Genomic DNA, 20,980 nt, shown 5'->3' with positions numbered 1-20,980 from the left:
CTGCAATACTCCCAATCTCCACTTCCCAACTAACTGGGCACTGCAGGCATGAGCCACTGTGCCCAACTACTTTACTCTTTTAATAGCCAACCTTTATGCCATATTTTTAAATTTACCCTAATTCTACCATCTCTATTGTAAAAGACTATTAAAAACTTTCTTTCCCTCAGGAGTCAGAATCCATCGTGTAATTATTCAAAGCAGGAAACTAAAGGTTAAAAAAAATCAAATAGAAATAAGTACACTTAGTATATATGGTTTTATGTAAGGAGACTACATAATTGCTCTTTCTGATTAGTCTCTGGCTCTTAAAACAGAATGGTCAGGAAATTAAACTATTACATACATAAAACACTTGAAATCTGTATCCATTGATGTAAGAATTAAGAAAATAACAGATTATATGACTGTAAATGTTTACTGTGAAACACTATAAAATTGGTGTTATCACAAAAAGAGAGAAAAAAGATATTGTACATCCTAAATAACTGAGGAAACCGCATGATTGGATTATAACCACCAGGGAACAGCAAGACAGCAACAACAGCAACAAAAAATGTTTTCATGCATGTCACACGGGTAAGTACCAAACAAGCAAACCCCAAGTCAGTACAGTACAGCAATGACTGGAACTTAAATAATATTTTGATACAGAAAGAGAAGGAAAAGATAAAATGTTGACTGCCATCGATGAAAAAGCATTTCAACAATTTACATAAAATGTTACTAGTTCTTTAAAAAAAAGTCATAAGAAAACCAAGCCACAATAAGTTAGTGTTTTCCATAATACATGCTGAATTATTTGATCCCATATCTATACACTGTTACTGTCTTAATTCCTAAATGTTGTGACAGCATATTTCATAACTGAGGTACATTAGTTTACATCTTTTTTATATGTAGTCTAAGAGGGTTAATTTTTCTTTTCCAGTTTTTCATCTTCTTCACCTCCTCCAAAGAAAATCAAAGGAAACATTCCTAGAATGCAGCCAATCGTCACCCCGACAGCTTTGCCCTAAGGGAAACACAAGAGAGCATTTGTTTAAACTTCTAATCTTCCTGGAACAGGAATTCTTGTCAAGTATCTATGACAACAGACAATTCCCCTGTCTATAAAATTCAACAGTGATTGCATTTCGGTTGATCACAGTATTTAAATATAAAAAATAAGCTACACCAGTATCTCAGAACAGATCAGTTTAAAGTTTGAAGTTAGCCAGGCACTGGTGGTGGCTCAGGCCTATAATCCTGGTTACTCAAAAGGCAGAGATCCTAGTATCCAGGTTCAAAGCCAGCCCAGACAGAAAAGACCGTGAGACTGTTATCTCCAAAATAATCACCAGAAAACCAGAAGTGGCACTGTGGCTCAAAGTGGCAAAGAGCTAACCTTGAGCAAAAGAGCTCAGGGACAGCAACCAGGCCCTGATCAGGTTCAAGCCCCACAACCCACAAAAAATATATATAAATAAATAAAGTTCAAAGTAACCAGGGAAACATTTTTAAATGTCATAAAAAGCAGCATCAAGGAAATATTTAAACAGAAAACACTTATCAAAAATTGGACATATTTTAATGTTAAAAAATAAAAAGGGGGGCTGGGAAGGTGGCTCAGTGGTAGAGAGCTTGCCTTGTATGCATGAAGCCCTGGGTTCAATTCCTCAGCACCACATAAGCAAAAAGAAAAAAGCCGGAAGTGGCGCTGTGGCTCAAGTGGTAGAGCACTAGCCTTGAGCTGAAGAGCTGAAGGACAGCACCCAGGCCCAGAGTTCAGGCCCCACAACCAGACCCAAAAATAAGTAAGTAAGTAAATAAATAAATAAACAAACAAATAAATAAAGGGGCTGGGCACTGGTGGCTCACGCCTGTAATCCTAGCTACTCAATAGGCTGAGATCTGAGGATTGCAGTTCAAAGCCAGCCCAGGCAGGAAAGTCTGTGATTCTCTTATCTCCAATAAGCCACTCAGAAAATAAGAAGTGGTGCTGTAGCTCAAGTGGTAGAGTGCTAGCCTTGAGCTAAAGGACAGTGTCCAGGCCCAGAGTTCAAGCCCCACGACTAACAAACAAACAAATAAATAAATAGATAAATAAATTACTAAGGCAAGCCAGGTGCCTGTGGCTCAGGCCTCTAATCCTAGCTACTCAGAAGGCTGAGGCCAGCCTGGGCAGGAAAGTCCATGAGACTCTTATCTCCAATTAACCACCAGAAAACCAGAAGTGGCATTGTGGCTCAAGTGGTAGAGAGCTTGTCTTGGGCTGAAAAGCTCAAGGACAGCACTCAGGCCCAGAATTCAAGCCCCATGACCAACAACAAAAAAAAGGAGGAGGAGGACAAGGAGGATAAGAAGGATAAGAAGGATTAGGAGGATGAGGAGGATGTGGAGGCAGAAAAAGAAACCTCCAAGTACCTTTCAATAAATAAAAAATGGAATCATTCCATAAATACAGCTTTGTTTTCTGCCTCTCCTTAAGCTGAGTATCATATACATAAAATATTTTAAATGGTGAGGTATTATAACTTGCTTCTAACCAATAGAACAGTGATGAGATGTGAATCCTGTGATTATATAACATAGCTATGACTCCTGGCCCCCTACTCCTTTCTCTTCCTTGCTGGCTTATAAGAATCAAATTGGTTTGCTCTGCAAGGGTCTATGCCAGGTGCATGGCACACGGCAAGGAGCTGCAAATGACTTCAAAACAGTGAGGGAGGCTGCGGGGGAGGAGAGCAGCCTTTGGCCAACAGATCACCAGAGGCTGGGACTTTTATAGGCACAAAGAAATTAACTTTGTCAATTCCAGTTTAGCCTTGAAGTAGATCCATTACCACTAAACCTTCACAGAAGAACCAAGTTCTGGCTATATACTGACTGTAATTTTCTACAGGATCTGCTTAGCAAGCTGTGCTTATTTCCTGAGCCACAGGAAGTTAGAATAAACTTATCTTGTCATAAGCTGCTAAACTCATGGTAACTTTTTTTACACAGTAATAGGTCTAAAAGGAAAGCTAGGAGTTTGCATTACTAATAGGTTCCTATAAAGTTGATCCTGCTGGTCTTGGCACCACACTTTGAGATCCATTGCCCTATTAAACCAGTTTCCCATTGTTTTAACTCCTATCTACCCTTTGAATCAGACCTACAGTGTCACTCCTACTTAATACTGCAATCTGCCTGTCTCATTACTCTCAACCTCTTTTCTGTGCTTTAAAAATTTTTTATTAATGAACTTCTATACTACTGAATATTTTATTCAGCAGATATGTTCATTGTCTCCTTCTCTACAGAAGCTTATTTTGCAACCCAATGCATTCAGGACTCCTAGACTGGTACTTAGCACATTAGCAGGTAAACAGCAAATAGTTGTTTAATGACTAAACAATGATACCCATTCATTTAGACTTCTATAACTCCTGGTTTTTAATCCATGTCAAGTCCAAATGCAAGGTGGTTCAACTCAGGAGGTAGTCTGGGTGATTGTGTTTTGTGGCCAGCCAGGCTTAAGAGTTTGTGAGGCTCCATCTCAACCAATGGCTGGGTATGTGGTATAAGCCTGTCATCCCAAGCCCTGAGGAAAGCACCCTGGCAGGCTTCAGGGGTAAGTACCTGTCATCCCAAAGACAAGGGGAAGCACAAATAGGAGGACTGCTGTATTGAAAATAATAAACATAAAAAGGGACTGGCAGAGTGGTTCAAGTGGCAGAGTGTCTACTAAGGTAGAGTTCAAACCTTTGTTGAGTTACCGTCTACTCAAGGTCCTTAGAAGAGCATGTCAACTGCTTTTACTGCCTGAGCCATGATTCTCTCTCCAATGTTATTTCCTATGACTTCTTACCCATAATTACTACAGAGTTTATTCATGAAATACCTAAGTTTTATATGTTTCTGAATATACTCTTTTTAAAGATCATTCCCTTCTATTTGTTAGTCAGAATTCTTGAAACTCTTGCTCCCCATCAATAATTTAAACATCAGCTTAGATCTATCAATTACAAAGAGCTCTCTCCACTAAAAGAAATTTCTTTCCACAAAATGTCAGTTCTCTTATCCATGCTATTGATGTATCCTGTGCATAATTCTACCATCGCACATCTACTAAATAATAATTTGTCTACATGTCTGGTACTTTGTCTACACGTGTTCTCAAGGATAACTATTATTATTTATTTCTTATCCTTTAACATCTAGCACACAACAGCTATTCCTTACTATTAACTGAGTTGCATTTTAAAAAAATCAAGCATATCTAAAAGAAGTAAAGAACCAAGAAATATATTATTGCTTTACGAAAAGCAATAATATGTTTAATTGTTTTTTATTAATTGCCAAGCCCTACATAATGTTCAAAAATATCCCCAATCTAATCAATTTTAGTCTCAAAGTTCTCGAGGACCTTAACTGTACACTGCCATGCTGTATCAGAATTTATGATCCTAAATTATATAAATGACTTACCAAATGTGTGCTAACACGTGTTTGCCACATGTCAACTTGTTTTGGTGTAAGATCAGGAATTGATAGGCCTAATCTGGAAGCCAAAGCTTCAACATAACCTGCAAGTCTTTAAAAGAACAAAACAGGAAATGGGTTAAAAAAAAAACAAAACATGCAAAATGTCCTCAAATATTAAAGGCAATTACTCTAAAGAGAACACTATCATTTTTACACCATTACTTGGCAATCTGGATATGATACAATTATAAGAATTGTATCAACTTAAAAATATTTTCATATCAGAATATTTCATACATAGGTAAACTGACCTAGAGTAATTATTCTATATCATCGCCTATAAAAGACCAATTGGAGGTACATAAAAACATTTTTATAAATAATTATGTCTGTACTTATTCCAAACTCAAAGCAAAATATTTTAATATATGATGCAATTAATAACTATTATAAAGCAAGAGTTTTTCAAATTTATCAGACTGGTAAACTAAAAAATACAGCTGAGAATTTTCATACTTGACCTCAAGTATTTTCTTAAGCGTGCACACACACACACACACACACACACACACACACACACACACACACACACACACACGGCTTTTATTATGTTTTGGTTTGAACTGGGTGCTGTTCCTGAGCTCTTTTGCTCAAGGCTAGTGTTCTACCATTTTGAGCCAGAGCTCCACTTCATGTTTTTCTGGTAGTTCACTAGAGATTAGAATCTCACAGACTTCCTGCCCACCTGGCTTTGAAATATGATCCTAAAATCTCAGCCTCCTAGGTAACTAAGATTACAGGTGTGAGCCACCAGCACCCAGCCTGCTATATTTTTAACATAATCTTATTTTATGAACCATATAAAAGAAAAAAGCTTGCTAATAAAAAAATGTATGTCATCATCTGTTTAAGAATCCATAAAAGCAGTATCTGCTACTTATCGACAGCAAAAGTCAGCAAATCATTCTTATATATAAACTAGTTCTTACATATATAATAAAATAATTTTTATATATAGTAAAATTTTCACCTTTAATCAAAAACAATTGTTTTATAATATAACCTTAAACTACACGATGTCAAAATATAGTATATCATTTGGCTCTATTAAATATATCAGAAAGCTATGCTGTAGCTATATTATTATTATTAACCTTAATACTGGAAACGGAATGTTTATGATGTGTTACCATAAAAGATTTATGTCAGGGGCTGGGAAGGTGGCTCAGTGGTAGAGCGCTTGCCTTGCATGCCTGAGGTACTGGGTTCGATTCCTCAGCACCACATAAGCAAAAAGAAAAAAGCCAGAGTGGCGCTGTAGCTCAAGTGGTAGAGCGCTAGCCTTGAGCTGAAGAGCTGAGGGACAGTGCCCAGGCCCAGAGTTCAGGCCCCGCAACTGGACCCCCCCCAAAAAAAAATTTATGTCAGGAATTCAGTGAATATAAAATTCTGGTCAATATTCTGGAGCAAAGGAACTTACATAATAGCTTTGGCCCCAAACTCAAGTGCAAAACCCTAAATAACGAGGGTTAGATCACTTTTAAATGGTGTTTGTATAGATTACAGGTAAGTAGACTTCTACTAAACCCAAATCCAAGTCTCAAGATGTTCTACACCTAAAGTAAACAAGGAAGGAAGCGAAAGACAAAGACAAAACAAGAAAAAGATGTTTATCATAACTAATGCCAATTTCTCAGCCTTTCCCAGGCTCAGGCCTCAGCCCAGGCCATCTGCCACTGGGAAAAGGAGGGAAAGAGGGAGGGAAAGAGAAAAGGAAGGAAGGAGGGAAGGAAGAGGGAAAAGAGTAAGAGGGAAAAGAGAGAGAAGAGAGAGGAGAGAATAGAGAGAGAGAGAGAGAGAGAGAGAGAGAGAGAATTGGCCTTTTTAAAGTATCATCCTCAATTGTTTTTTATCATTCCCATCATGTGAAACAAAGAGGAAATGAATGGCCAAACAAATTATTTGGAAGTCACAGTATAGCTCAGTGATAGAGCATGTGCTTAGCATATACAAGGCCCTGGATGCAATCCTTAACGCCAATGTGTTGTATGTGTGCCAGCGCATGTACATGTGTAAGTAAAACCTGTGTGTCACCATTTCCTTTGAAAGTTTCACTCACTAGTAAACATGCCCGGTCAATATTATCAAATTTGGGTTTTGTGAGAATGGGATGACAGAAGTTCTTGCCTTAGATCCTGTCTTACCTTTAGGAATATCTGCAAATTTTATCTTCAGTAAATGACAATTCAATTTTGCTTACAGAGTGGTAGTTTTAAGATACACATCTGCATGCATCAGAATGCTGAGCACTATCTCCTGGTGATGGGTGTACACTTAGGAATCTGTTTGTTACACAAATATTTACTACCGATTTTGGTATATTACATTTAAAATTACACTTCTGGAATACAAAGAAAAACAGTGTCTTCTTTATGCTTCTCAACTAAAGGAGAATGGAGGGGAAAAAAGACTAGGTAAGAATACACAAATGCACAAATGAATAAATGAATGAACCTACCCAAGTCCAGCTAAATCTGACACAAGATTCCCCAAAGCAGCAGCTAAAAATATGAAAAATGGATGAGTGACTTGTTACACCAAAGTCAGAAAAGTCAAGATGATATATAACTATGTAATCAATAGAGTATTATATAATAACTGTATTCAAAGCAAGTTGCTGGACAGTTCTAAATCCTAATAGTTCAAAATAGAGTGTAAGTCTGAAATGATTATATATCAACTCCACTAAGTAATAAAGTTTCATTCTGTTACAGTAGTTAGTTTCCATCACTCAAATGATTACAAAGTATTGTGTAGTTTATCCTTCATTTGTTTCAGGGAGTTTGGATACTTGGAAGTTGCCATACATACAGCTTTGAATTTAAGCCAGTCAGGGAAAGGAAGATATTTTTCAGTAACTCAGCCCTGTGCTTCCTATAAAATCAATAACGAAATCGTTGCCAAATTTCATCATCATAAAGAATAAACTAGTAATGAGGGAAGAAAAGAAGATAGAATCTCAATCTTGTTTTTTGATTTTTCTCTCCAACTAAGAAATAAATAATATAAAGACAAAAAAGGTTAAAAGGCTTGGAGCTAACAATGAATAACCAAAAAAATCTGTCTTACAAGCGACAATAGAGAATTATTACTTATAAACTAACATAAAATGCTACATTTATAAAATTAAGAACCATATTGGAAGGAGCTATATTAATAAATTAATCTCAGTGAGTAAATACATTTCAAATAATATCCTCTTCTCAACTTAATTTACTGAAATGTTTTATAAATATATAAGCAATTCTATTAGTAAATACCTGCCATAGTTGAAATTCCAAAAATAATTCCAATAGACAACTCGATATGTGTTCCCTAAAAATATAATTATGAAAAACAATCTTAAAAATTATAGCTGAAGTAACCATAAAACAGCAGTGTTAAAGAAAAGATAAAATGGTTTATTGACATGTTAATATAGCACAATTATATATAAAATATGAAGAAATCTACATATATGAGGTAAATCACTTAATTATTAAATATGCAATTACTACAGACGTAATATCAATAACATTTTATTCATTAAAATTAGACAATAAAAATTAAAAATACATGCATACAGAAATCAATTTATCATTAATAATGCAAAATTCAGGTTTATCACAGATAAATGTTTTAAAGCTCTCAACACGAAGGCCAACATGCCTAATCTTGAAGTTTGAATTGTTACTTACTCTATCAAAAGATTAAGAAGGCAGACTAAATCAAGTTCCTAGAGAAAAAGCGTTTCTAAAACTGTCCTAACATTCAGGTCTTAACCATTAAGTTATAAACTATGTGATTCACTTGTAAGTAGTAATCCACATTAACACAGTATGCTACAGTAAAAATGAGTACTTAGCCTGAATCTATTTATCTCAAGCCTTTCTACATTTATATCAACATTGCTCACTGAAAAACATAAAGCTCATACAGACAAATTTTTTTTTGCTTTAAGAAGAACTGAAGATTAAACTATTCAAAACAGAACTTATTGTTATGTATTATTAATCTATTTTATCTACAGTAAAAAAGAAATCTTAAAATTTTCTGTATTAATTCAGTTCTAATCCTTAAGCAAGGCTATCATAAGTAGACAATTTCATGAACTCTCTTAAATACATACATTTGAATACATCTTTCAAATTTTCAAATCTCAATGTTGAGGTGAAAAAAAGAATGATGTTATTTAGAAATATCTTATCATTTATCAATTTTTGTGAATGCACAAAAATAAAAAGAAGCTGAATTAAGTTCCCTTCAACTTTCTTGCCTCTAGGACTTTTGAGTCCTTCCCTTTAAGATATGATTCTTATTGAATATGGACCAAACAGCCAGAGGCACCAAAGTAGCCCAGGCACTTAGAAGTATAAGCTTTCTAAAGGCATCCAAGGAAATAGACTTCTGAAAAATTAATTAAACAAAAAGAAGAGGAAAGGAGGGGAGGGGGGGAGGGGAGGGAAGGAAGCAGGCAGGAGGGGAGGGGAGGAAAGGGGAAGGGAGGGGAGACAGACTCAGAGGAAGAAGAGAAGAAGGAAGGGAGGGAAAGGAAAGGAAAGGAAAGGAAAGGAAAGGAAAGGAAAGGAAAAGAAAAGAAAGGAAAGGGAGGGAAGAAGAGAGGGAGGGAGGGAAAATAACAGGTGTCAAGGAAAAGCATGAGGATGCATGTTTATATGTGTTTGCAAAAATCTTGAAGTACCACTACAGATGAGAGAAACATGTCAAAGCCATAGTGCAAAATAATATATGCAGCATCTTCAACAATAACAAATCATTGCCTATGACCCAAGAAGAGACTCAGGAATACACATATTGTGGTCTAGGGAGACAGATCAGTAGGCAGAGTGCTTACTTAAGCATGAATGAAGCCCTAAATTTGACTGACCCTCAACACAATGAAAAGCCAAGAAAATAAAACAAAGCAAAAAAGAATTTGTGTGCTTATCATTTGGTTGGTTTTAAGAGATGTTTAAAGAGCATGCTTTAACATATTTAAAGAGATGCCTCTAAGATCGTGGAAAGCTTCATGAAAATTCAAAGATGGTCTGAGGACCATCAATGCTCCAGTTTTTAATTCTGTCCCATATTTACACCAATCAGATTCTGTTACAAGGTGAGGAAAAAATATAAAGAAATCTAATACTTGGACAAAGGGGAAATTAGTTGTTCTTTTTGTTTGTCTGGCTTGACCTCTAGGCCAGGGAGCTGTCCCAGAGCTTTCTACCACTTCAGCCACAGCTGTACTTCAGGCTTTGTTTGTGGGAGGAGGCAAGGTATTACTTAGAGGGAGATAAGAGTCTCCCAAGCTTTCTTGCCTAGAATGGTTTCAAACTGTGATACTTAGGTCCTAGCCTCCAGAGTAGCTAGGACAGTAGGTATGAGCTATCAGCACTAGATAAGAACTTCATTAACACTACAATGCAAGAGGCAGAAGAGTGTTGTAGTCAAAGTTCTACAATGGATCCTAAGACACGTTTAGGTTAAATAGCTAGACAGAGGGCTAGTATCCAAACACTGATAAAACTTTTTTTTTTCTTTTTGGTCAGTCCTGGGGCTTGAACTCCGGGTCTGAGCGCTGTCCCTCAGCTCTTCAGCTCAAGGCTAGCACTATCAATTGAGTCACAGTACCGCACTCCTGGCTTTTTCTATGTATATACTGAGGAATTGTACCTGGGCTTCATGCATGCCAGGCAAGCACTCTACCACTAAGCCACATTCCCAGTCCTTGAAACAACATTTCTGAATGAAAAAAAATAATTAAATAATACTTATGTGATAACAACTACAATACAATGAAAGTACACCAGAAAACTTTATGTACCTTTTAAATAAAAATGCTGAAACTAGAACAGAATATAAACTAAAAATGTTTGTCTAGATGCTTTGCCAAGAATCTTAAAGAGTTAACATATATGATGTTTTAAGATCAAGTTGGTCTAATCAATATGAAATATAATCAAAAAGCCTCGTTTATTATAATAATTAAAATTACAATTATAGTATGCAAATTGTTAGGATAATACAGGTTACATTGATTTCTTTATTAAAATAGAAATGATGAGAGAAAAAAACTTACTGCGACAATCATAATTGCATTATCCAAAAAGCCAAACCCTACGAAAGGTATCGCATTGTGGATGAATACTGGAAAACATCAACAGAAAAATATATTTGAAGATTCTGACATTTCAGAATGACAAAAACAAATGTTATCATTGAACTGTCCTAAAAAGACTTGATTATCAGTGCAATTTATTTGTCATTAATAACAGTCAATAGATCTTGCTGTTGCTATAAGCTAAAATAATTTAATAGATATTATACTGGAAAACAAGCAAAACAAAACAAAACAAATGTTAGGTCTTTATTTTGTTACTGAAACCCTCTTTCTCTCTTTCTTTTTTTTTTTTTTTTTTTTGGGGGGGGGGGTCCAGTCATGGGGCCTGAACTCTGGGCCTGGGCGCTGTCCCTCAGATCTTCAGCTCATGGCTAGCACTCTACCACTTGAGCCACAGCGCCACTTCTAGCTTTTTTCTTACGTGGTGCTGAGGAATCAAAACCAGGGCCTCAGCATGCAAGGCAAGTGCTCTACCACTGAGCCACCTTCCCAGCCCTCTCTTTGTTTCTTAATCTCTTTCTCTTTCTCCCTCCATCTTTCTCCCTCCTCTCTATCTCACACATTCACAGAAATAAACATAACAGAATAAATCATTAAGCATATATTATTAGTTTCATGTCTTGCCTGATTTATTGCTACTGATATAAATGTGTTTGTCTCTTATACCTAAAGAGAACTACCATAAAACTGATCTACTGGAAATAATGAAAAATGTCTCAAATAAATTTTCAGGCCAACTATCTAACTACTTTCACTCACCAGTAACATTTTAAGGATGTGTTTTATAAAAGTGATTATCTCATTCTTATTAGACATTGATGTGATGTCTTTCTCACCTTACAATCCAGAAGAATCCCTAAATAATACGACAAGCTATGAAGATTAATGTCTTTTTTACATGAAAATTTAACTTGTTCCCTTCCGACTAAAGGCACATCTTACCTCATCTATCTCATACATAAACTGAGCGATGTAAGACACTAAAAATGCTAAGATGAAAACCACTGATTGTTTTACACATTTACTCATATTGCATTTTCAGCATATTGTACAATGTGGAGTACATAGAATTTGATAATAATTGAGGACCACTAACCTGGAAAAGAAAATTTCATACTTAGAGAACTGAAGGCAGACTATGAAATAGATTCAGAGTGAGGAATAGGCAAAAGGCTTCATTCTGATTGATCTATAAAACTGCTCAAGTACAGTCAGCTATCAGCTGAGCTAAGCACTTCCTTGGATGAATATCAAGAATCTAAATTTTATACTATAGGTTAAAAATATCAACTTGATTTTAGATTTTTTTTCTTCTTTTGAATAAAATTACAATTTAACAGAAAATTATACTGAACATATGTATAATGATATATGTATAATGAAAATACAATCCAAAGGCCATGAAAGTTTGGTATCACCATAACAAATTCCACACCATCAATGAACTTGTATATATAGAATGGAAATGTGTATCACATATACAATATTATAGTTGTAATATTACATAGGATACAACATAATAGGCCATTTAACCTATTAAGTAAAAATGTCCAAAAGGAAAATATTCAATATGAAGAATCTTTCTTGAAATGAGATCTCACAGTGTAGCTCACACTGGTCTTAAACTTGCAGCCTTCCTGAATTTAGCCTCCTGAATACTGGTATAAACAATACAAACACATTCAGCTTTTTTTTTCATTCAGCATTTTTTTCAGCATTCAACATTTTTTTTTTGGGGGGGGGGCGCAGTTTGGTTGGTTATGGGGCTTGAACTCTGGTCCTAGACACTGTGCCTCAGCTTTTCAACTCAAGGCAAGCACTCTACCACTTGAGCAACAGCACCACTTCTGATTTTCTGATGGCTTATTTGGAGATAAGAGTCTCACGGACTTTCCTGCATAGTCTGGCTTTGAACTGTGATCCTCAGATCTCAGCTTATGATATTAAATACTATTAAGGTGATAAGAAATGAAATAGTACACTGATGAAATGGGATTATTCAAAGAGGCAAAAAAAGTCCAAAATTCTTGGACTTTTCACACGAACATTCAAATTTGGCAATAAGCAGCTTATAAAACATATACACAAACAATTTCCAAATACATAGTACAAACACAATAGGCCAAAAGAGAATAATAAACTCCTTTAAATTCACCAAAAGAAAAAAAAGTGAAGAGAAAGCTACTTAGGTATATCTAGATATCATTTTCCCAATGGTCTCTGAAACATAAACAGGAAAAAGTAGTAGTGAGGCAGCTGGAATGGCTTTCTGGTTGCGAGTTATCTTACTGATGCCTCTAAAGCTGGCCAGTAACAAATAGTTTAAAATAGGGAGTCAAAAATAGTAATATTGGGACTGGGAAGGTGGCTCAGTGGTAGAGTGCTTGCCTTGCAAGCAAAAGGCCCTGGGTTCGATTCCTCAGCACCACATAAGCAAAAAGAAAAAAAGCTGGAAGTGGTGCTGTGGCTCAAGTGGTAGAGCACTAGCCTTGAGCTGAAGAGATGAGGGACAGTGTACAGGCCCAGAGTTCAGGCTCCACGACCGGACCCAAAAAAAAAACAAAAACAAAAACACAGTAATATTATACTAATTTTCATACTGGCAAAAGCTCAGTAAAATCAAGATGCATTGCTATACTAATCACTTTGAACTATAAGATATGATGTATCTTTTTGTTTGTATCTAAATGGGTTCTATAAATAGAAACTATTTTTAATCCAAAGCAAAAATAGCTTTTCAAAACCAAATATGTACTAGATGTTCCACTGTGAACTTGAGACACAAAGATAGATAAGATGTGGGTCCTACCACTCAAAGATTTAGATCAGTATGGTAAGTTATTCACATAAATGGTTAATTCCATTATCACCTACAAAAAAGATGATACTACTATTCTATAGTGATGTTGATAGCTTCTAAGCTTGTAGAACCAAGAAAAGTTTACTTGGGAAGACAAATCCTGAAGAATTCTTAAATTGTGTTGGTATTTGAAGAAATCTACTTATTCCTAGTATGTTATATTCTACCTGTGAGACAAAAAAGGACTTGCTATTATCTTTTCCTAATTATTTTAACTTGCTCTCAGTAATGAACACTAATTTTTGACTCAACTTTCTTTAGCAAACGTTATTTCATAACTAAGCAGTCATTAGCAAATAACATTTAATATTTAACTACCTAATTTACAACCTACTCAAATTCACTCCTACACTACTAAACTAGTTCTCTATTTCCATCACCTTTATAATAATCCTAGGTGTTTTACATTAATTCTATGTTTGTTCTGTAGTATTTATTCCTATCATAACAGAGAAAAACAAAGTAACATCAGGAACATGAATAAGGTTCTTCTTGCTGGTGGTTTTAAATAAACTTACATTGTTACAAGCAGCAAACCAGAAATATTTCTGTATCAGAAAACAACTCTACCTAGCCTTCAGTTTACAACTTCTAGTTCAACAGTTACCTTAAAAAATCTCTCCATTTTGAGCTGGGTGCCGGTGGCTCACACCTATAATCCTAGCTACTTAGGAGGTTGAAATCTGAGGATCATGGTTCAAAGCCAGCCCGAGCAGGAAAGTCCGTGAAATTCTTATCTCCAGAAAACCGGAGCTGTAGCTCAAGTGGTAAAGTGCTTGCTTTGAGCTGAAGAGCTGAGGAGCAGCGCCCAGGCTGAGTTCAAGCCCCACAACCCACCAAAAAAAAAAAAACTCTCTCCATTTCTACTTAGTAAAAACCCTCTTTAACAGTATTAGATATGCTTTAACAATACAGATATCCCATAGTGTCAGATACATCCCAAAACAAGTTTATAAATTTTTGCTCTTACAAAATAAATAGGCTAATCCACACTATCTGGGAAGATTTAATTTATCGACTATTCTGTGCTATTGATGAAACATCGTTATTTCAAGACCAAAAGGGAGATCCATTCACATTTAACAATTCTAGAGACATTACCATATCTCAGTTGTCCTGGGGTGGGAGGTTGAGCTTCCAATTTTTCTAAAGACAGGGGAAGAAAAAGTGTAGAAAAGAATTAGTTACTAAAGCATAACCATTTTATTATGATGAAAAAAGTATCAGCAAGCTTACAAAATGGGATATCAGGTCTTATCTACAAATGATAATCAGTTAGTTGACAAAAATTATTCAATTAAGAATCAGGCTCAGGCTGGGAAGGTGGCTCAGTGGTGAAGCGCTTGCCATGCATGCATGAGCATGAAGAGCCGGAGTTCAGGCCCCATGACTGGACCCAAAAAAAAAAAAAAAAGAATCAGGCTCCTGGTTGGGAATATTATGTGTATAGGTAGAAATATATATTTCATATATGTGTATATATTTATGTATATTTCATATATTCATATATTATACACATATTATATGTATATGTACATTTATATATGTGTGTGTGGATTAAATTGCAAAGTTAGCAAATGAAACGGAGTTTTCATTACAAGCCTATCATGTATCATGTACAACTGGCTTTTTCTTTCATGAACATCATTGTATCTATATACGGTGAATATATTTCCATTAGTTATAGTAAAAAAAACTTCAGAATAACTATTCTTTTTTTGGGGGGGGGGGAGGGCCCGGTCGTGGGGCCTGAACTCTGGGCCTGGGCACTGTCCCTCAGCTCTTCAGCTCAAGGCTAGCACTCTACCACTTGAGCCACAGTGCCACTTCCAGCTTTTTTTTTCTGCTTATGTGGTGCTGAGGAATCGAACCCAGGGCCTCAAGCGTGCAAAGCAAATGCTCTACCACTGAGCCACCTTCCCAGCCCATAACTACTATTCTTTAAGATAGTATCTCTACATAACTAAAGAAATAGATATAAATATTGGTAAGAGTACTCAAATACATCATGTATCCTTTAAGAATAGGAAAATTATAATTTTGAAGCAATGCAATTACAACAATGATTTTATTGGATTATGTAATCTTCTTTAACCAATACGATCTGATAATACACTGAATATTTCCATTTTTAAAATCTATGCCACTAATAGAGAAAATATTCTACGCAGCAACCACAAAAAGTATGGTAGCATTCAAGATGACAGGTAACAATACCCAACATATGGCATAAATGCCATTATATGCAAAAATTAAGTTATTACAGAAGCAAGCTACTTACTCATAACAAAACTATCTAGCCATCTTTACTGGTTAAAAAGACAGATAAGGACTGGGAAGGTGGCCCAGTGGTAGAGGGCCTGCCTTGCATGCATGAGGCCCTGGGTTCGATTCCTCAGCACCACATAAGCAGAAAAAGCCAGAAGTGTGCTGTGGCTCAAGTGGTAGAGTGCTAGCCTTGGGCTGTAGAGCTGAGGAACAGTACCCAGGCCCAAAGTTCAGGCCCCACAACCGACCAAAAAAAAGGACAGGTAATGTCTACCTTTATTTTCATCTAATGTAATAGAATTGATAATATAGTCTAATAGAATTCATAATATATATTGTAACATTCTTCCCTAAAAAATTAATACAAACACATTGTTCAAGGTAAAAATATATATTGAGCATTCAAAGCAACACAAGAACTAAAGAATTTGGCTTAAAAAAGAAAATGAATCTCCTTTGATAATCTAAATAAAAATGTAGTCCATATTTTTTATCTTTTATTACAATAAGATATAGTCTTATAATGGCTTTACAATAATATACTAAAACTCCATGTCTAATCAGTTACATTTAACCAAACTATGTCCTCCATTCTTGGGTCAGCACTAACACTTCAAAATCTTCTTTGAAGGTAGATGCTTTCCAAACTGAACTAGCAATGGTGGCAACTAGCATTCTCCAGTGTCTTTCTGGTGCAGTGCACACGTGACAGTGACTACATACCACAGCAATGTGTTAACTGTTCTGTTCTCACCATCACTACATAGTTCTGACCCTGTGAGCAGTCCTTGTGAGTTTACGGGGAAAATCTTGAAATACCTAAATATTCAATCCCAGGACCTTCCCCATAGTGAGAGAATTCAGAGTCCTTGCTTTTACTTCAAATTCTCTATACATTAAACAAAATATTAAAAACATCCTACAACTCCTGGAAAGAAATAATAACACTAGGGACATAATGTATATTAGTAAAAGACAGGAAATAATCGATTACTAATTCTTTTTTACTCTATGCTAGTATTAAAAATTAAATTAATGTGAGGCACTAATGGCTTACACTTGTAATTGTAGCTACTCAGGAGGGTAAGATCTAAGGTTGAAGGTCTGAAGCCAGCCCAGGCAGGAAAGTCCATGAGACTTATCTCCAATAAACTACCAAAAAAAAAAAAAAAAGCTAAAAATGAAGCTGTAGCTCAAATCTCAAATGCTAGAGTTAGCCCTGAGCAAAAGTGCTCAGGGATAGTGCCAGGCCCAGAGGTTCCAACCCCAGGACTTGTGTATATTATGCACATGTCTCCCTCTCTCTCTCTCTCTCTCTCACACACACACACACACACACACACACATACACACTATATATATATATGTAATAATAAAATTAAGAGAAGAAAATACAAAAATAAAATACAAAGGAGAAAGAAGGGAAAGGAAAACCACTGGCATCAAGATGAAACTAAGATTTTGCTTCAGAAAGAATACAAGAGAAATCATAAAGGGAACACTTCCTAGAAACAGGAAATTTTATTGGAAGTATCATTCCCATTTTTTTTAGTTGTTCAGTTGCTCATTTTGAGGCCTTTGCCACTGCAAATTATCTTCTTTACTGTTTCATTTGAGTCAAATTGCAAATCAGAAGTAAAATATATTAGTTAAAAAGAAAACAACAGAACTTGAACATAAACCCAAGATACCTATATGGATTTTAAAATGTAATCACTGCTAACACAACAATAAAACCATAAGTTTTCTTTCCATGGCTATATATATATATATATATATATATATATATATATATATATATATATAACTGTTATGCTCAAGGAAACACAGTACAAACTGGGTATGCATATTCTAAAACATCTACTAATAATTTTACGAGGAACTCACCAAAAAGAGAAAAATAAAAACCTGCAGACCAGTGAATGTTAACTATTCTGTTTCCCTAAAGTATGTTTACTTTGTGTTTTAATTTTTGTTACTGCCTGTCCTGGGGCCTGAATATTGTCCCTGAGTTTTTGTGCTCAAAGCTACCACCTGAGCTACAGCTTCACTTCCTGCTTCTTGGTGCCTACGTGGAGATAAGAGTATCACAGACTTCCCTGCCTTGGCTGGCTTCAAACAATCATCCTCAGATCCCAGCTTCCTGAGTAACCAGGACTATAGGCATGAGATACCAGAGCCCACCTTAAGTGTGTGAAAAAACAACCACATATTCAAATTTCCTTAATTTTTCCCTTTCTTAGGTAGTTTGTACTTTTTGAAGTTGCTCTTAACAGGAGTGTATGTCCAGAAGATAGAGAAATTACCTACAAGAATCTATGGAATAATATTTACACATGGGATTGTTTCATTAGATTTCATATTTTAAAGTCATTAATGGAACATAAAAAATAAAAAGTTGCTGTAAATTGCTACCTTATAGGGTAGCAAATCAAATAAAAATTATTTGAGGTGAGCTCTTCCTCCTATCTGTCCTTGAAAATTTAAATATATTCCCTTATTGTATAGACAATCTTTTTCCTAACACTAAATATCCAATTCATTGCAACCCTTAAAAACCGAAAAATACTGAATGTGTTAAAAAATAAGATTTTTTTTCAGCACATTCAACATTGTGTTTTGATTTACCAATGCAAAAACACAGTGAGTAAAATAATGTAATATATTTAAACAAAACTTCTTTTGTTAAATGAAACTAAGTTCTTAAAAAGAATGGGGTATTTCATTTCATTTTCTAAATAACAAAATCAGAAAACCACCATAGTTTATTATGGTACTATGTAAAATAATAGTGAATTTTTAAAGAGAATATTTATTTGATGATTTAATCTCTTTAATTAGAGATTTTTAAAAATTTTTGAAAGAAAGGTCCAGGTACCCAAAAAGTTCCAGGCCATATAAGAAAGAATGTCAAACCTGGATGAATCAGTAGCGACCATGTGTGTCTTTCACGGTCTCTCTGGGGTTTGCCAACAAGTGGTGTAAAATTGCTACCTTTGGGTCAGACTGCTTGCACAAAGATACAGCACAATATTTAACACTTCAAGAAAAACAGACAAAGAGAAATCATCTTATAGCCATGCCAGAGATTTCCAGGTTTTGCTGTAGAGCAAAAGGTTTCCTCTGCTCATGTTCTGAAAGACTGTTTAAAAAGAAATTCTTGACCAATTGCTTGTTTACCAATTTCCTTAAAGAAAGAAAAAAATAAATAAAGTGGAATATTGTGGGAGAGAAAATTGGCTAAGTATAGATTCTTACAAATTAAACTCCATTTAATGTTTTTAATTTTCCTGTATTGAAAGGTATCCAAAAAGGGTTTTTTGTTGTTGTTTTTTTAATTAGTTAAGATTAAGCAGAAGCTTTCCCAAAGACACATACTTGGGATAGTTATCCTAGAACAAGCTAGACTACTCCAGAGACCACAAACCTCTTAACCACATAAGAATAAGTACTTCCATTTTAGAGCTCCATTTACTTGCATCCATCAAAATTCCTACTAGATCTTCTCAAAACGTTTTTATACCTTTGTAGCTAAGACATGACTTATATTAAGTTCTTTTTAATCAGTGCTAGTAGACTTTAGCTTTTAAATTTTATACTCGTTTCGTGTGTGTGTGTGTGTGTGTGTGTGTGTGTGTGTGTACACGTGTGTGCGCACATGTGCTGCTCCTGCACTTGAACTAAGGGCCTGAAGCTGTCCTGAGCTTTTTTGCTTGAGGCTAGTGCTTTATCACTTGAGCTAGAACTCCACTAGTAGCTTTTTGGTGGTTAACTAGAGATAAGAGTCTCAAGGATTTTCCTGAGCTGGCTTCCAACCGTGATCCTCAGATCTCAGCCTCCTGAGTAGCTAAGATTACAGATGGGAGCAACTGGTACCCAAATTTATATTAAAAACGACAATTAAAAAAAAAAAACCACACTAAACTTTAGATTGGACTTTTTCCACTGTGCTAGGAACTAAATCCAGGGCCTTACAAATTCTAAGAAAGCACCCTACCACTTACACCCAGGCCTTTTGTTTTTTTGTTCTGGAGACAGCCTGACAGCTTTTCCCAGAAGCTCCCCCACATCACCCCTGCTATAATGCCCCTTATTCCTGTAGCTAGAAGGTATGTACTCCTGGCTTATTTTCGAGAACGTTAAGTACTAAATTTTAGAATGGAATCTGTGTACCTATAACCCTTAGCCTTCTCTTGGTCTTACCTGCAGTTGTGGCCAATCCTAGATAAACTCCCTTCCCTTTGAAGAATCATGTGGGCATTCATCTTTTTATCAGGAAATGCCTGTCAGGGCTAAGTGATTTCATAAAGCCTAGGATCTGTGATGACAGATTCCAGATGTGCAGTTTCACTGCACCGGCATAGATAAAAGGCCTGGGATCTTCAGTCCTGGCAGACACCTTAAGAGAAGCCTTCTGAAAAAATTACATATCAGTGTCAAACATTACTACACTGTTTTGTGAAGTAAAAAGTACCAACAGCTTCTTTGAGAATAGCAAACAATAGAATTGACAGTTAAATTCTCCAGATTGTAATTTATTTACCATAGAAACTAAACGAACAACTAGGTGTGCCTCCAAGAATCTCCCTGCCAGCAGCAAACATCATGCTCACATCCCTGGCTCTGGTGTTTGACTTTCAGGCAAGAGAGATGGAATGTCACAGGAAGACTTGTCAGACAGTAAAACACCATTTTCCCTCTCAAAAGGAACCTAAGTCACATATTACCCCCCACCCCCAAAATTGTTTTTCCAAACTATTTTTTAATTTTCTTTTTTGTTGTTGCTGTTGGTCCTAGGGCCTGAACTTGGCCTGGGCACTGTCCCTCAGCCCTTCAGCTCAAGGTTAGCGCTCTATGACTTGAACCATAGCACCAATTCCAGCTTTTTCTGCTTATGTGGTGCTGAGAAATCGAACCCAGGGCCTCATGCATGCAAGGCAAGCACTCTACTACTGAGCCACCTTCCCAGTTCTATTTTTTAATTTTCAAGTACACACACACACACACACACACACACACACACACAGATTCTGGTTTTTTGTTCTGACTTTGATCTATGGTCATTCATCTTCTGTGGAATTCTTTCCTACTGGTGAGGTATCTGTTTTACAGAATTACAACATATACCACATGTGACTTCTGTAGTTGATTACATCAGACAGATCCCATTTGCCCTTGAAAGTGGTATTAGTTACTGAATCTATGAAGAGCAATAAGCATCAAAAATGGGTCCAAGATCCAAC

At 35.9% G+C, this 20,980-nt stretch overlaps 1 protein-coding gene across 1 annotated transcript in view; it reads right to left on the bottom strand.

Moving 5' to 3' along the window:
- Positions 1-215: 215 nt before the first annotated feature.
- The window catches only part of Tmem65 (transmembrane protein 65), a 35,429-nt gene continuing 14,664 nt past the window's right edge, over positions 216-20,980 (bottom strand). The window contains exons 2-7 of the mRNA XM_042672978.1: positions 14,571-14,615; positions 10,568-10,635; positions 7,770-7,824; positions 6,968-7,010; positions 4,453-4,558; positions 216-1,015 (exon numbers count right to left, since the gene is read on the bottom strand). Of these exons, the coding sequence (XP_042528912.1) occupies positions 914-1,015; positions 4,453-4,558; positions 6,968-7,010; positions 7,770-7,824; positions 10,568-10,635; positions 14,571-14,615 (419 nt within the window). The 3' untranslated portion in view covers positions 216-913. The remainder of the gene's footprint in view (positions 1,016-4,452; positions 4,559-6,967; positions 7,011-7,769; positions 7,825-10,567; positions 10,636-14,570; positions 14,616-20,980) is intronic.

The sequence above is a fragment of the Dipodomys spectabilis genome, unplaced genomic scaffold (genome assembly GCF_019054845.1).
Source record: "Dipodomys spectabilis isolate Male_0828 unplaced genomic scaffold, ASM1905484v1 ptg000783l, whole genome shotgun sequence".
Taxonomy (NCBI): Eukaryota; Metazoa; Chordata; class Mammalia; order Rodentia; family Heteromyidae; genus Dipodomys; species Dipodomys spectabilis.
This window is presented reverse-complemented; position numbering and strand designations above follow the sequence as displayed.